At 34.8% G+C, this 18,764-nt stretch overlaps 1 protein-coding gene across 4 annotated transcripts in view; it reads right to left on the bottom strand.

Annotated features, from left to right (window-relative positions):
- NETO1 (neuropilin and tolloid like 1) overlaps positions 1–18,764 on the bottom strand; it is a 63,057-nt gene that overhangs the window by 25,014 nt on the left and 19,279 nt on the right. For 3 of the 4 annotated variants that reach the window (XR_004419326.2, XM_033071982.2, XM_033071969.2), the window contains exons 5-6: positions 3,341–3,382; positions 3,100–3,227 (exon numbers count right to left, since the gene is read on the bottom strand). Coding sequence is in view for 3 of the 4 variants with exons in the window: in XM_033071982.2 (XP_032927873.1) it covers positions 3,100–3,227; positions 3,341–3,382 (170 nt within the window). In the remaining variant the exon portion in view is untranslated. Of the gene's footprint in view, positions 1–3,099; positions 3,259–3,340; positions 3,383–18,764 lie in introns of those variants that run through there. The other variant, XM_033071990.2, reaches the window with a different exon arrangement.

The following is an 18,764-nucleotide window of genomic DNA, read 5'->3' as shown; positions in this document are numbered from 1 at the left end:
TCAAGGTTAGATAGGGACAAAGGAAGCTGACTGCAAAAAATGGACAGTAAATTCCAGTTCAATTGAATCAGACCTATAAACAATCTTATCATAAACCTTACTTCATACAAATTTCTTAAAAATTTATCCACTTGTTCCTCCTTCCTTAATATTTTTCAACGTGTCCCAGAATGTATGATAAAATCGCAACTGTATGTGTGTGCATCTATACATGTATATACTTGTCTGTGTGTACATAAATATATCTGTTTGAAAACCACATTAAGTTCAAATGCTAAATTGGATCCCTCAAAGATGGATCTTGGATTGAAAAATCTTTTTTTTTTTTTCTAGCTTGCTGTGAAACCTTTAATTCCACATTAGGAAATACTGATTTATATGCTTTTATATTGCTCAATCTCTCCACCCAGATAATTCTGTAAGATGGGAACAGCAGGATCCATCAAGAGGTGACCCGGTCCAGTTCTCTGCCTAAAGGTAGGATTATTAATGTTTCTCTCGTTTTTCACAGGTTGTTATAATAACCTTTCAGACCACTGACAATGCCAACTGAACCAACTTTCTCAAACAAACATTCATAATGCCCTCTCTGATGTTTGAATTTTCTTCCTTCATATCTAACCTGAAACTTTCTTTCAAAGTGTGGGACCCTGAGTTATCCTACAGACATGAGCATCAATGTATTCCTTCTTCCTTGTAAAAGCCTTTTATTGTATTGTATTACATTCCTTCAAAAATATTACAACTAACATTAAATAACAATCAGTATTACTTAATTTTTCTAAAACTTTCTTGTTGGTCTCCCTTCCAAGTGCTCTTCAGCTAGGATACGCTGATTGGAATGCTACACAACTAATTTCAGGTATGGAAGTTTATCAAGAATTAATGAACTTTAATTTTTAGCCCTCTGCTAACATTAGCAGTGTGATATTTCTCTGATACACAATGTATTTCCAGTTACATAAATATCTAGTTTGGAGTTTTACATCAGAACTGAAGTATGAATAAATACTACAGGTAGGTAAAATTGGGATTTTTAGCAGGACTTTGAATCATATAGAACTTTGGAGTCACATAAAGTAAGAACATCACAATGAAACTATATGATCAACCATAATTTTGAATTTGGACTATAGGGAAAGGCTATTGGCTTAATTAACAGTGCTGATTCCAACTATAATTCTGTGTTTTTCTGTTTTCTTTCTACTAAAACCTAAATGGGTCATGCAAATGAAATTTGAAGGGACCTGTAAAGGTGATCTTGTCCAGCTTCCCAGCTACAAGCAAGGATGTTTTCAACTAAACCCAGCTGCTCAGAGCTCAATCCAACCTGGCCTTGAATATTTCCAGAGATGGTCATAAACTAACTCTCTGAGCAGCATGATCCAGTGTTTCACAACCCTCATTGTAAAAATGTCATCACCTTCATATTTAGTCTAAATCTACCCTCTTCTAGGTTAAACACCTTGTCTTACTGCTACTGATAAACTATTTGTCCCCTTTTTCCTTACAGCCTCCCCCTAAGGACTGGAAGGCTGCTATAAGGTCTTCCCAGAGTCTTCTCTTCTCTGAATGGGACTATCTTTCACCTCTTAGCCTTTCCTCACTTACTATTTTTGTGGTCCTTCTCTGGATCTACTCCAACAGTCTCGTGTGTTTTTTATGCTGAGGACCCCAGAGCTGGAGCAGTGTTCCAGGTGGGATCTCACAAAAGCAGAGCAGAGGAGCAGAATCTCCTCCCTCGCCCTGCTGGCCACATTGCCTTTGATGTTGCCCAGGACACAATCGGTTTTCTGGGCTGGATGTATAGATTTCTGGGGCATGTCCAGCCTTTCATCCACCAATATCCCCAAACCTCAGCAGGGCTGCTCTCCATCTGTTCTTCCTGAAGCTTGTGTCAATACTGGGATTTGAACTGAATGAATATAAGCTGCCTGTAACACATGGAAAAATCATTCATCAATCCAATCATCTCATATCACTACTTCATGTAGCAAAATGGGAAGCTCATCTAGTTAATTGAAAACCTCTATCAATATTAATTTTATCCAAAATTAAAAAAAAAAAAGTTATAAGACTAAAGTATTTTCTAGAAATAATTTATCTGTAGTCTTTATGAGCCAACTCTTTTCCTAAAATTTCCTAATAGAAAAATGCTGATACTAGTGACTTTTTCTCTTCTGAAAACCTTTCGTGAAGAGAACCCTTCAACATTCATCCATGTGTTATTCTGATGATGAAACAATTACATGTTCAGTACAGTCTCCTCACTGAGATTATACAAAAAAACCTTATCTGTTTAAAGACAGCAGAGAGTAGTGCATATGTAAATTCTACTTTCTAAAACCTTTCCTGTCCAATTAAAGACAGTTTGAAAAAGTATACTGTGGGGTGTCTTTTACACAGTGAACGAAAGTAGGTGGGAGGGATAAAGCTGTTCCTATTGCAAAGAGGGGAGAAGTGGTAGTGTTGCCAGCAACAATTAATGCATATCATAACTGATAATTTATGGATAAGAGAGAAAATCAAGGGGAATCCAAGTAAAGTATTTTTCAATTCATTGCAGCCCTCTTATGTTACTTACAAAGCTCTGGCTTGCTGACTGTGGAGGAAAAGAAATGAGAATACTTTTTTTGTCTGTCTCTAAACCAAAGGAATTAAAGGTTTCATTCTTTAGGTTCATTTTCACAGCTCCCAGATGAGAAATAATGATGACCTCAGGGAGCCAGTAGTGGTCCCTTAGTAGTCTCTATGTTAGATATTTTAAATATATTGAAAATTAGAATTATAAGATTACTTCCCACTTTAAAACACACATTGATTCTTTAACAAATATGAGCAAAATTAAAGATGAATTTAAGAAAATTACTTATGGCACAAAAAGCACATTAGTACTGCCCAAATCATCATTTATGGAGAAAGGTGGTTATTTTGGCTGAGATGACAAATTACCCTTCCACAGCAGAAGGAAAAAATAGTTTACAGTTCAAGCTGTAAAGTTATTAAACGAGATCTGACTGTACTAAGAAATGCACAGTATATTAGAAAAGTCAATTTCTTAAATTAAATGGCAAATCAGCAAGTGGATAAAGGACTGACCTTGGATCGGGGTGGTGCTCGGATGTACCATTTACAGTCTACTGCTTCAGTTTCAGAAGCTTTTCCTTCTTTAACAATTTGTACAGATTCCACAATTCCTTCAGGTCCTCCCATCTCAAACTCACAAACTGAATAACAAAACACCAGAAAAAATGAAACCTGAACAGCAAACAAAAATGTTTTCTACAGCAGAGTATAAAGGCCTCCAAGTTAGAAAGAAACCCAAAAGCAACATACCAACCTGGCAATGGCTTCAAAACACCAAGGTCCTTAAAATCTGGATCTTAAAAATAGAGAAAGACAAAATTAGTTTGTCATTAGATGTTATGTCAATATACTCTAATTTTATAATGTGCTTTAGGTATATAATTATACATATACTTCTGGGAAATGGGAAGAGTTTCAAAACTATGGCAACACAATAATTATTAATGCAGAAATTATTGATACCATCATACCAAGTTATTTTTTTCTGTTATGAAATCCTGTTTTTCTCTGTCTCTCTCTTTCAGAAGGGTACAAAAATATTTTTGCATACATTAGCAAGTGAGAGCATCACATAGTTAACCACATGGCATTTTAATACATCAGTGTAGTGAAAGAGGATATATTTACAGATCCATTCAGAATCTTTTTGCCTATTTTGCATTTTGAAGAATAACACTCAACTCAACTAGAGAAATCTGAACTCAATTCTGTGTTTATGAATACTCTGCAATCCCTACTGACCAAGAGGAAACACTTTCTTTGTCAGAAGCACCCATTTGGCCTTACTGGAAGAAAATACCATAATAATTACCATTACTAGCCATTGTGCTGACAAGGTAGTAAGTCTGACGTGTGCTATTTTCCACCTGATAAACATGATTGTATTTACTATCTGAGAAGGCTTGTATCATGCTTTAATAGTCAAGTGTAATACAGAGATGACATGAGTTTGGTCTTAAACCTGTTCTTCAACAGACAACTATCCATATACAAATCAATATACAAATCATCATTTCACCAAATTTGGCTCAGGTTGAAGATACTGCCCAAAACCAGAATTATGGGAGGATAAACCATTTCAAGAAAAGATTTCTTAGACTAGACTGGTCTTGTCTGGGAAATTTTTATCAGTTGCACTGCCTTTCTACCTAAAATGAATGTTGCACACTGTTTTTCTCATTTACATATGAAACTGATCTTGTTTCAGATCTGGGTCAGTAAAAAAGAGAAACTTTGGAAGATGTATCAAATGAAAAAAATTAAACTCACAACCAAGCCACAAAACCTACTGTTTCCCTCTAGCCTTAGTCAAATAAGAACAGTAAGAATCATAACCAGATAATATAATTAAATAGTCTAGTGCTGTATACGCGAGATCAGCCATTTTAATCTGAACAGTCGAAATGTGTTGACTACATAAACTGGAATTGCAATATCCCATTTTATACTGCCCCTCTATAACCAGGCTGCTGTTGCTCTTCCCAAATTTCTTATACAGTTGCATAACATAAACCATGAGTAAATACTCATGAATTTACAGGCCTGTAATATAGCTGAGTAAGCAATTAATAGATCAGTAGATAGATATGATTACCAAAACATTAAATGTAATCAAATGTTTCAGCTATGGGATGGTGATATCTATCTTTGAAAGTGAGATACTTAAAGGAAACCTGCTTTTACTTATGGTTCAAATTACCATCCCAACCATATCTCATGTAACCATTGCATTTCTTCCTTTTACTGAGTTGCAAGGATTACTCTGATTTGCTGAAAATGCTCCACTGCATTAGTAAAGTACATAGAAGGAAAGAAAGCAAAAACTGTCCTGCCAGAATTTTCCCCATATGAGCGTTTTCTTAAAAGCAGCGTTAATAGCAAGAATCCAGGCTGAAGTACAATCTAAACCATACAATGTGACCCACAAAACATCTCTGAAAGCATATTGTCATTCAACAATACAGTAACGGTGGTACCAACACATAAAGGAATGCACAATTCATTGAAATATGGCAGATCTGATCAGTTTTAAAAAAATTAATTTTTGCAAGCTCTCAACATTTCAAGAGTGAAAGAGAAATAAATACTACCACACCTGAGGTGACAATCCTTCATTAAATATTGCTATTATACCGATACTACTATGATAAAAACAAAATCTGTAAATAAGATATCATCACAGATGCTTAAAATTCACCCATGTTTGAGCATATTTAACTAGCAAATATTTTCTTTTTATAAAGTCTTCCATTAAATAGATTAGATTTTAGCATCTCTTCTGTATGTAATTCAATCAAATTGTTATTCTCAGTTTGGATGGGTCAGAACATTAATGTTATATAAACACTGACTGACTAGATCTTCCAACAGACAGATGAAAATCATGTTCCCATGAAGAAAACACCCAAGACTGGAAAACTTTTCTGTGAAAAATAAGATGGATCACCCGTAAGGAGACAGAAAAGTCAGAGGCAAAATAGGAAGCAATATGAAGCTGCTAGAGACAATCCAACAAAGGGTCATGAATTTTTTTTAGGAAATTTTTGATGAGGAAAGGCTGATAGAGTTGGGACTGGTCAGTCTGGAGAAGGGAAGGGTCAGAGCTGACCCCACCAATGTGTACAAAAACCTAATGGAGTTATGCAAAAAGAATGGAACCAGGCTCTTTCCAGTGATATCCAGTGACAGAACAAGAGGCAATAGCACACAATGAATCCCAGGAGGTTCCATCTGAGTATCAGGAAACACTTCTCCAGTACGAGGTGACTCAGGACTAGCAAGGTAGCCAAGAGGTTGTGGAGTCCCTCTCCTTGGAGATATTCAGTAGCTGTCTAGACATGATCCTAGGCAAGCTTTAGGTGACCCTGTTTTCAAAGGGGGTCGGACAAGATGACTTCCACAGGTACCTTCTGAGACTAGCCATTTTCTGATTCTCTGATTTTGTAACAAATAAACAATAGAATAGGATAATACTGAAATAACCAATCAAAAGTCTAGACCTATTATGTGCGGTAGCAGCAGAAGTCAGACAAATCTCTCGCACGATGCAGACTTGGTTTATGAAATTTGTTCTGAGTTGCAGGAACATATACATTCAACCTGGGGAAATATGAAATACTTAGGCCTGATTTCAAAAAGCTCCACTAGGTCTTCATGGGACACTCTAAAGATTTTGGGTGCTAGCTTTGGAATCTATATTTTCCATGAAAACCATGCATCTCTTTATTTTTTATTTCACTGTTCCTATGTGAGAAGTCTGGCTCTTCCAAGCAACTGGTAAACATGGAATTTAAATAGAAAAACAGGAGGCCAATTAATGATTAAGTCTTCAAAAAGTATGTAAATGACCTTGTTTTCAAGTACACTGCAGCATGTTATGGGATTGCCCAGCTGAGGTATACCCACACAGAAACACATTTACCCATCCATGCATGCACTTGTGCATGTAATGCCTCAATCCATGTCACTTACGCAGAAGGTGAAATTGTTTAAAATTATATCGCTTGGATAATTTCTGTATAACACAGGTAAAATGCATAAAGTTCAAACTAATTACTAGCAACATGATGTTCTGCTGGCAAGTATTATTGCAAATCAATTTTAAAAGATCATATTTTGAATTAAAAAATCCACACTTAAAAAGACCGCTCAATTTGTCTTCAAAGAGAGATGGCACGGGGCTTTTAATGTTGTAATACAGAAAAATTAGATATTTTCACTTTTACAAAGGCAAAATTTGTAAGTACACCTCTCACATTTTATTCTTCTTTCCTTAGATTTTCATATAATTCATCTGGGCACTTTCTTAACTGGTGAACTTCAAAACTGCTGCTTTCACTGATAAAAAAATAAATAAATCACTCTGGAAGTCAAAAGATATAAGTCTCAAAATTTTAATATCTCTTTTAAATAATAGAAGATTGAGTTCATGTGTTCCTGATCATGTCTGGACTACAGTATATTTAATTACACTTTTAAAAAAAATATCTGAAGCGGAATACATATAGTAAAAAAACACGAACAATTGTTGTACAGTTAAAAGTCAGGAGGAAGGAAATGTGTAATACAAAATTCTGGTGCTGAATAACTTTTGAAGTATTTTTTCTCTCCTTTCTTCTATAAATTAGGTGAGGAGGAATTATTTGAACTATTTGAATAAATCATACACTACAAAGGGTTGATGTTTAAAATCTAAGTGGTTTTTTGTTGTTTGTGAATACAAAGACCTCCTTGTAATGGATACTTAGAGAAAGTAGCCACAGTAGGTTGAAGGCCTCTGTCCTAATCAGAAGCAGGGAAACTGTCCACTTTTATTTATTCACTGATCAGACAGCTGTAGATAAATCTTTTCACTCCTCTGTGTTTGACTAGAAATAGGTATTCAATGCTATCCATCCATATTTAAGAAATTTTAACACAGGCACATGCTTCCCTGTCGGAGAACTTATTAGGGACCTGAATTTACATGTAAATACTCAGAGTAAAAAAAGTAAAAATAATTGCACTATACATCAAACCACCAGTTATTTATCTGCAAGGTTACTAAGTTGGGTTCTTTTACAATGATTTCTGGGAGCCTAAACCAGCCTTGTCCTCTTGAGGGGTGAGGTATAGGTCTCTATAAAAGCAGAGCTTGTGCAACTCAGTACAGAAAAGCATGATTATTCCAAGGTATTTTATATCATAGTATTTGATGAGAGAGTAGAAGTATTGGAAGAAGATGGCTAAAGATTTTAAAAGCATAAAAATCTTCTCAAAGAATCACTAAAATAATTCTAAAATTGAAAAATATTTCTGTGCATAAATATTTTTTGTGTGGTGTTCAAAGGGAACTTAACTACTCCGCTGGGGAGAGTAAAGAAAAAGTAGTTAGAAGAAAAGAAAAATGAAATTAAATAGCTATTCAAAACCCCACAAATTATTTCTTATTAACCTAAAATGAAGTTTGTTCTGATGGCTCTTTTCATATTAGTGGTCTTCTTGAAACTTCTGTATATGTCCATATTTCTACTAATGTTGTTTAAAAGTGTTCAAAGAAATCCTATAATTTGCTAGACAGTGTGGAAAGGTCTGTAATAATTATAGTTGGCAATATTATGTACTGTATTTACTCTTTATTTTCTCTCTTGTCTTTTAAGGACAATACTGTGAGCAGTTTCTCAAATTTTTCACTCTTAACACAGTCATGAAAAACTCAAAGCTGATAAGTCCAAATGTAGCAGTGAACATGACTCCTGCTATTTCACCTTGAAGATCTACCTGCAATAATATCAGTAAAAAGTCATATGATGACAAATATTGTTGAAATAACACAAACTAATACCCCAAATTTTGATTTCTACATATCGTCTTTCTTTTTTAGTTTTTTTTTTCTTTTATCACTTTACTGCTCCTGCTGTGGTGACTTCAGTAAAATGAGATACATTACAAGTGTTAGCAATAGTTGGACATTTGCATGCCAAAATTATATGCTTCTTTGTTTCGTTAACATCTATTTGGAAACAAAAAGACAATGATAGGAAAAAAAATAAGGAAAAAAGTAAAAAAAAATCCACGTCTTTGCATAACTTCTTGCTAAGACTGGTCTAACTGAGAACTGAATAGAAAAGAACCACCTGAATGAATTCCACTGGAACAGAGCACATGATAACAGAAGTTGCAGTTAAATTTGTGTTTTCGTGCACATGACAGCAAGCTTTGAGATTTCAGCCTGTTTGCTTCTGTTGTCTATTCTACAAACCCTTTAAAACAGGGTCTTTCTCTCACATAAATTTTTTCATGGTTGGGAACCGTATCAGAAATCAAAAGGTTGCATGAGATTCTGGGTCTCATCTTCAAAGGTGTTTCAACTCTTTGATATGTGCTCCTAAGTCCCAGAAGTGAGAAGTGCTTTGGAACTGACCTAGTGACAAAGGAGAGCAAGAATGGGCAACAATGTCATACTCAGGCTGATGAATGGGAAGAGGGAGTCCTGGAGCCTTGTTATGTGTAGGATTATATGACAGATCATTTTTATTATGTTAAATATTTACACCAGCAGCAGAGTGCTCCAATTAGGCATTATATTCCCTTTATGCACCACGCTGTGTGTGGAAATGCAGGGAAAAAATGATCTTATGATGAATATTTCAAGGGCTGCATATACCTTTATCTGCCAGTTGCCTGAAAATATTGAAACAAGACTGAATGAGCTCAGGAGTCCACTTCATCTGAGTAATGCAGCCTTGCTGTGACAGTGCAGCTGACTTGACCGCCAGGACTGACTATCAGTCAAGGGCAGCACCTTGTCTGCGTCTCCCCAAGATAATATCCTGGAGGCTTCCTAGAATTGACTAATGGTCTCTGAACTGGACTAGGAAGAGAGATGTGCAACGCTATGGTGCTTTACCTGAGTAATGTTGAATTCTAAGTATTCCTAGTCTTGCAATTTCAGCAGAACACTACTAAAGACTCAGGATTTGTCTCACCATTTTTTTATAGATGACTCCTAGCCCAGTCCAAGGAAATAACACTTTAAGTTCATATCAGAAGACTGGTGGGTGGGGGGTGGGAAATGATCCTAAAGGTTTAGCCACAACTGAATACCAGGCATTACCTCTGCAGATTGAATCTATTTACACATGGTTATTTCTTGCTACCACTGAGTGCAGAATCTGCACATCCTTTTCAGGATATTTATGCTGCACCAGTTCACTGGGTGGATTTCTCAGGACAGAAGGATTTTATGAAAATAACTTTGTGATTTAAAATAGCCTTTGTTGTTTTTCATAGGAGAAATGTTTTCTCCTAGTTTTACCTCATTTTAGAACATTCAACAGAATAATGCATTCACTGTAGTGTTCTTTTCAATAGCTACATCTTTTAGAGCTATTATAGTCAACAGAATATATAACTTGTACTGCTCCAAGTAACACTGTAAACCTGTAGTTCACTGCACATTGTGGTACATTTCCAATTAAAAAAGAAATACAACACAGTGTTTACATCTACTAATATTCTCCTGCTATAGTTGACCATGCTAGTGATGGCATCTTTTTGAAGGTAACTTCATTTCACATGAGAAACTCAAATATCTCCTCTAGTTTCCACTTGTGAATGGCTTGTGAATAACAAGCAAATTCTTCCACTGTCTCCAAATATTTCTTCTCTTACAGACTAGCAAAGCACCAGGTGGTCTTTTGCTAAAGCAAAGAATTATGTCAGAGAGCACCAGAGTGAACTCAATTGTGTTTGTAAAAACAACTACTCACTTAATCGTTTGGTCATATACCAGGAGATGAAATAGACAAAATACAGCAGAAAATAAGATTCTTAGAGTAGAAACAAGTGAAATAGCCACAGACTGAAAAAACCCCATTCATTTGTTCACTGTGCAACTGCTAGATTTTTCCAAAGCTGTTGGATAAATTACATTCTAGTACTCTCCTGTAAAAAAGTCATTGTATGAATCAAAAAATTGATGTCACAGGATGTTTTTAAAATGTATTCTATATCCAGGATAGAAATCTTTAGGATCAAAGGGGAAAAATCTAGGTTTTCATCCCCACTGGAACCTGAATGTTCTCTTTCTAAAGGAAAATTTAGAAAAAACCCATGACATATATCAAAGGAAAAGGGAAATTCATTTTTTTAAACCAATTGTCACCTCCAATTGTAATTATATATGCCCACCACAGACACTTTCAGTGAACGAGAAGGGGAATTATAAAAACCACACAGCTCAGTGAGTTGCTGAGGAAGGCATATTAACACCAAGTCCCAAAAACCACTGTGGGAAAAGTAAGTCTTCTGTCCTGTAATTTTAGAATTCATAGCAATATAAATTTCAGTGACACCATATCATTCCTTCTTCTTCTGCTACTCTTAGGAGGTTTTCTGGCAAGAAACTGTCCTTTCAGGGTACACTGAATTGTTGACCTTAGCAGTTTCCCCAAATGTACAGAATGAGATGTGTTTTTAAGAACTTCAGCTGTAGAGTGTATTGGGGAATGTTTTTGGAGACATTCTAACACTTTTGCTTCTTCATCTTTTAAACTGTATAGGGCAGCAGCTCTCTCTGAGGAAGTGTTTCAGAAAGAACATAACTCTGTTAAACAGTGAATTCCCTACAGAAAGTGCACACTTAAATTACCCACAAACATTAATTTTACATTTTACATTTTATTATACAAGATAACATTCAGGTTTTAAATAATACATTGGAAGTAAGCAATAATCATCCCCACCTTTTCCAATATTATGAAATAGAGCTTTCCTAGAGATTATGGGAGGAAAACTTTTAGACAATTTTTGGTCAATCTAGGCGTTATGGCCAGGTTTTTTGCCTTACAGTTAATTAGCTTCCTGTTGGTTATACTTCATGAGAGTGATATTCACTTCTGTTCAAATTGATAATTTTTCTCTAATTTCATGAAATTAAAAGTCCCAGAGAAAGTTCAAACCAGACTTAATTTCTTATACTGGTCTGGAGTAGAAACTCTCAGAAACAAATCTTGGACTTCTATTGTTTTGATGAGAAAAGTCTTACTTTTATTATGTAAACCAAGCATAATTCATATTAACTCTAGCCCCAAATATTTCCACTGAAATTAATGAATAAAGATTGCTTCTCATAAACAACCCCAACATATGCTTTATTGCATGCCTGTATGAAAAAACTTGAAAATAAATTCTAAACCAGGGGATATTGTATTCAATATTTTTACTTTTTCTTTTAACAATATTTTTCTGATGGATCCTCAATCCTCTCTAACTAACATTCATGCCACATGCTCTATGTTTACAAAATGACCTCAGACTGGTTTGTCATGAGCATTACGAAGTGAGTCTGTGGGTAAATAGAGATCTGGAAGCTAGAATTTGAGTAGAGTTACATTCATGTCTCTAAAACTCTTCTGCCTCTGACTTTTCCTCATCCCAGAAACTCCAGATTCTTCTATCCCTAAACAGTGATTATATTAAGCATAGATTGCTAGATTTTTTTATTCTATTATCATAAATTTAGATTTCAAGTTTAAAAATTATAGTTTACTTGGAATATAACTGATTCACATTTTTTCCTCCTCTGTTCAATATCTACTGGTCTGAAGCAGTAATTTTCTTTTCACTGGATTTACTCATCATTTTAATATTGACTCTAAAAGAAGCAGGTTTAGGCCCACATTCTGAGCTGAATTTAGCAATTGATTGAGTCCTACACTAACTGACTGGCTCAGCCTAATACAGAGAAAAAAATACTGATCTTCTGCATCACATTAATGAAAAAGACACTGCGATTCATTGAATCACTATTTAGAAAGGCAGTGTTCATAAGTCCTTATGTCCCCTTTATACAATACCTGATATTGCTATGTAACTGCCTGAAAGACAGGGAAAGGAACAGCAAAGTGGGTACTGATTAGAGATTGTCTAGTTCTGCCATTGATGTGGTAATATTTAGAAAGAATGAGGTCTCAGGAGAGTTTTGACTTGCCGCAAAAGCAGGTCAAAACATGATGGTCAGTCACAGCTCTCAGGATTGTTAAGCAGGGGTCAGCTGCTTACCCAACAAGTAGACAATAATTAAATTTCATTTGACCAGATCAAGTTTTTGACTGCCAAACAGCAGGATTTTTCCTAGCTTGATTTAAAAAAGTCATTTAAAGTTCTAGAGATAAAAAGAAAAAAAAAAGTCAGTCAAATATGAATTAAACCTTTCATTTAAAAGTACTTGGTAAATAATTGATCTATATTTATATTAAAATATCACTGATATGCAATATTCTAGAATACAAATAACTGTATTATTGCTAAAATGAATTGTGTGGAGGATGTACATAAAATTACAGAGATTCAAACTACCAAATCTGATTTTTAAAGTCCTAGGCCAGTATATAATTTTTTTTAAAAAAATTACAAAATTGTTTTGTAGAACTTCAGAATGGAATTCATACTTAATGGAAGTTAATAACCAACTGTCTAAACCACATAATGAAATCAATATTTAGGAATGAAATATTTTTAAGAAGTATCTTCTGCATTCTCTTTTAATATTAATTTTCACATAGACTTGAGAAATTAGCTACAGGAAAAGAAAAAAAATAAAGGGAAAAAAACACCCGAAAGAAAACAAGAGGAGTACAATACATTCTTTTGTAACCCACATACTGCAACCAGCAGATTTGATCACATTGTCTCTTGAGCTTCAACTATCAGATAACATCTGGCAAATGATGTATGTAAGTCCTGTTACACAACATCTTCTGGCTTCTCAGTGTCATCTAGGGGACTGGTGTGTGACTAGAATAACGCATTTCACACTGCCTGCTTCTGTCATGCTAGTACAAAATTTTAACAATGGATGTGTCACAAAAACCAGTTTATTTAATTTTGAATTCTCAAAAAATATTTCTCAATTCTCTTTTGATCATCTTATTTGTGACCCAAGCAAACTTTCTTAACAGAAATTGCTGGATATTACATAGACTTTTCACATCCAAATTTTCAAATAAACTTTTAGCATCCCTAATTTGTAATAACCTTTGGAGCAATATTTTTGAAGTGTTGAACAAAAGTATTTGCTTACTTATTTTCACAGTTTTACAATGAATTTATCTCTTTCACTGGCATTCTCAGCTGTTTAATACATCTCATCACTCTAAATATTAAAAAAAAAAATTGTTTGGAAGTGCATTTTACAATGTGTATTCCAAAACATTTTTTTTTCTCATTGAAGTTAAAACCTCCTCTACAAGCCTATTTGAGGAAACTGCAATGTCAGGCATTAATCTCCCTAGTGAATTGCAGATTATGCTGTGATCATGTAAGCAATGTGCATTTGAAATAATCAAGAAGGTTTTTCAGAGAAAATAATATTATTATTATTATGTAATAATAATATAATTTTATCCTTCAAAAATAATAATAAATACTGCTCTATTTTTATTTTAAAAAAGACCCTTTGACAATGGATGCACAAACAGAAACTGTAGTGGGAGTGTGGTAAAAATTACTTGGAATTTATTTTACATTTAAAGTTTTAAATTCAAGGAGTGGAACCAGTACTCACTGCAAATGATTGCAGAATTTGTATCACTTCATTTTACAACTTGTAAATCTGACTAACTGAGTTGAAAAAAAAAATCTTATATGAATTAATTATGTTCTAAGTAGAAGATGATTGAAGAAAATAATTTTATTTCAGACAATTCCAGGGTAGTTTTTTTAGGGACAAGACTATCTAGAGAAAGAAGAGCCTACGAAGACAGAAAAATACAGAAAAATAATTGATCATGGTTTTCTAACTCCAAAAAATCTCCAGCTTACTCTAACAAAATATTTAAAAAGAAATAGGAAAAACTCTGAGAGAGTAAGCTGAACCCACGTAATGCTATGTTTGTTTGATACTGATCAAATGGACAAATGCTGAATTGATATAGATCTACCACATGATTTGTGTGAAGGTAGAAAACTAGTTGTTTACTAGTTTCATTCATTAAAGGAGTTGAAGAAAAGAAACAGTAGTTTTTCTCTACAAAACTAACAGACATTTAATTTTTACTTAGTTCCATAGGTAGAAAGGTAGAGGACAGTTTTTAAACATATTTACTTTTAAGTAAGTACCCTAGCCTAGAGATTGCCTGGATTTAGGCACACACTTAGATATAGGCTTCCTGAAATTCTTTGCTAAATTGAGACTAGATTTAGTGGCTTGTCAGTGCAGCATTTGAGTATAGTAAGCTTAAGCAACTGTTCTTTAGAATTATCCTTGGGCATATCAGAAAGTAATTTCAGAGATTTTTGATGGATTACAGTGTTAAATTATAGTAGCTGTTATTCTTACTTGGCCAGAGGGCCTTCATGAAATGAACAGGGTTTGCAGGGAAAAAAGGACACTTAGCATTTGGATTTACCACAATGAAAAACCACATGCAAAATGAAAATATGTATGCGTTGAGCATAAATTGAACAAAAAAAATGACTTGTTGATTTTCCCAAACAAAATATTAGGAATATATCTATCTAATGTAAATTAATAGTATAAGGAAAAAAAACCCTCATTCACAAATATTAAACAACGAGTAGGTGACTCTTGTATGAATCCAATTATATTGAAAATTGAATCCTTTTAAAATAGGACTTAAAAAAATTATCTTCTCGCTACCTCATTTTGTCATGATCATTTTTAGGACAGCACACCTTGCTGCACAGATGCCATCAGTCAATGTTTTGAGAGCAGGTTTTTTTGTATCTCCTCAGTGTATGTATAATATAAAAGTTCATATAGTAAATAAAAGTTGTCAGAAGCTTGAGATAGGCTATAATTATACAGAGAGAGAAAGTGAAAAAAAAAAGGAAAAGCAAATCAAACTAAGTCAGGGTGTTCATAAGCTTGATTCACAGTCTTGATTATCCAGGAGTTTTGTGTCTAGCAATAGATGTATTGGCCAGATTTAGCCACAGACATGACACCTATTTCTCACAGAAATAATTGTATAATCTGTTTCTCACATGAAAAAGTCTTTACATGATAGTGTTTCCCTACCCCATGACAGCAGTATGATATTAAAGATTGCAGGCTCTTCGATATCTTAGCACATAATAGGAGAAAAAGAGAAGATGGATCAAAGGCTTAGATGCTCTAATGGGCATGCTAACTTTATTTGCAAAATATTGAAAACAAATTTGTGTCAGAGTTGAATGAAGCATGATCTTATTTTAAGACCTGACCATCAGAGATGCTCAAGTGTGATACCTGAAATTAAAGTATTACATAGTCTGCATTACTCAACATGACAATAAACAAATCAAGATAGGTCTCAGCCATCAATATAGGAAAAGATATATTAAGATGACAACAAACACCTACTAGAACTGCAAAGATACAAACAATATTCATTAACATCCACCTCAGTACTAGTAAGAAAAAGATAATCTATGGATTCTCCTCTTTACAAAAATATGAGTATTGTCCTTAGAAAATTAACCAATGCTAGACAATAGATGAGTGTACACAACAAATGGTGACAGAGGATTTACTTCTTATCTGACACATTCCATCATTTACTAAACATTGCATACTGCAACAATATTCGGTTCTAGAAATAGAAACATGATTCAGTTTTACGAAGACTTAAGTTTGCAAAGCTACTAATTATTGGGCAAAAATCCTGTTTATTAATTACAGGGAACTGAATGACTTCTGAAAACAGTTTCTGTATATCCTCTCTTACAGGAGAATTAGCTTGAAGCATTATAAAAAGAGTAAAAAAATCTGTTAAGGAAAGGTAAATATCTTAATAAATATCATTATTTATTGCTCTTAGAAATGAGAAATGTTTCATTAAATAAATTAGACAATAACAAAACCAGTCTACAATCACAGCTGCTTGAACCAATGTAAAGAGATGACTGAAAAGAAATTATATAAACATGGGTTTTACCTAACATACACTGACAGCTAAAGAATCAAAACTGAATGGTTCTACTGAAAAATAGTTACTAAACCACTAAAAAATAGTTTTTCTTTCTAACAGATGGGGCACACTCAGACTGATTAGACAAAAGCACTGGGGCGATTGCTAAGATTTATTGGCTATACCAGTAATACTTTATAAACCTGTAGATACAATGCATAAAGATGAAAATTGAACAGCTTAAGTGCAGTATTAATGAAGAAAAAGAATTGCTTCCATGCCAGCAGAATCTCTCCAGATATCCATGTTTCCAAGGTCTTTGAGAGAAACTATTACAGACAAGAACAGTGTTGTCAGGATGAGACCACAACACAACCACCTAGGAGTGCATCCCAATATGAGCTATTAGAAAATCTGACAGATGGGAAAATCAGATGATCTGGAAAACCTTTGAAAAGTAATCAAAAACTCCTTATTCATTGCATATGAGACAACTGCTTCCAATTTTTCCCCAGAAGAAATAAGTGTTATAATGTTTGAATAGGAACTACCAGGTAACATAACAACGCGTTTTGGAGGTGTTGTTCCACATGTGGGTGGTGAAAATTCTCACTGTAAATAAGTTGTTCTTAAATATTTGTAGGAGAAACTACCCAGGCTTTTTGTTCTGCACAAATTCCATATTATCCTCCCTGAGCTACCATTTGCAAGTGCTTCACAAACATTACAGAGAAATCAAGAATTAATAAGGGAAACAAATGTCCAGGGTCTACTGGTTATTTCCTCATTTTATAAGGGTTTAAAGCAAATGGGTAAGCACTTTATATCAGACCTAAGGTTAAGCTAACTCAGCACAGTATTTACATGAAGTCAGAAGTTTATCCTTAGGGAAAAGAGGATAAGAAAAAGACCATATTTAAGGAAAATCCTCTACTGTTTCTAAGATTTAGATTTAATTGTTTTGTAACAAGTAATAACATAAACCATTTATACAACGACAACAGTATTGTAAAAATGCAACTTAATCTAAAAATATTGTTTTTCTAGGACGAAATTTTAATGTACATCTATACTTCCTAAAGATCCCTTACAGGTGCTCCAAAACACCAACTTTTTGTCAGAGAAATGAGACCCCTCTGAAAAGAATATTTATTATTGCAACATCATAATCAACATTACTGGTGAGGTCACCTACAAATGAAGAAAGGTGTTTCCTGTGGAGGTGGAATAGAATTATTTGCACCTCTGCTGCTGTAGAATATCCTAGTGAACCTTCTCTAGAAGTCTGTGTCCAGCTTATTGTGGAATGAATATACAGTAATTTCACGACCATAAGGTGCACCGGACTATAAGGCGCACCCCCCAGGAGTCAGTAAAATTCGCAACTTTGTAGATCATATAAGGTGCACCAGACTATAGGGCACACTTTTTTTTTGCAGCGAGGCTCCGCCCCCAGCTCCCTCCGCACAGTTGCTGGCCAAGGCCCCGCCTCAACCCGGCAGCCATTGGCCCCTGGGCCCGCCTGTGCTCGACAGGGGCGGTGCCGCGGGCCCCTGGGCCCACTTCCACCCGGCAGCCACGGCACTACCAGCTCTGCCCATGGCTCACGGCTCACACTTCCGGGGCGGCAAATGCCGCAACTTTGTCCATCAGATAAGGTGCACCGGACTATAAGGCGCACTTCCGGGTTCGGGGGAAAATTTTAGTCAAAAGGGTGCGCCTTATAGTCATGAAATTACTGTAATTATGGAAGGGATTTTTGTAGAGAGCAGGATGTACTGATGGCAGGGAAGTAGTAAGCATCCATATTTAAGTTGTCATTTTTCCATACTGCAGTGCTAGAAATGCTTAAAACCGTATCTTACATTTCTTTTGCTCTTGTTTTTACATCAAAGTTCTACAGAGTAGGGACTTAAGTATACAACTTCCTTCAGTTGCTAATATGATACCCCCAGCACTCAGGGATTTCTAAATTAGGAATTTCTATACTTGGCTTTTGGGAATTGTTGAAAGAAACATATAACTATGGGATGACAAGACATAATATAGGATTTGAAAACCCCACAAGACCTTTAAGATGCTCATTTGCTCCACATAAGGAATTGTTTTTCACTTGAAATTTAATATAAACCCATGATTATGATTTTCAATGTAATGCGTCATCTTACTTGAGAGAAATTCCTTCTCTTTCCCAAGACCAGACACCCAAATGCCTTGTAAATAACAATGAAGTGCCTGACTTTTATGAAGTGCACTTGTATGAACACAATAAAATTTCATAAA

This window comes from Catharus ustulatus, chromosome 1, assembly GCF_009819885.2.
Source record: "Catharus ustulatus isolate bCatUst1 chromosome 1, bCatUst1.pri.v2, whole genome shotgun sequence".
NCBI classification, from domain to species: Eukaryota; Metazoa; Chordata; class Aves; order Passeriformes; family Turdidae; genus Catharus; species Catharus ustulatus.
The sequence above is the reverse complement of the archived record's forward strand: the minus strand, read 5'-3'. Positions and strand labels throughout refer to the sequence as shown.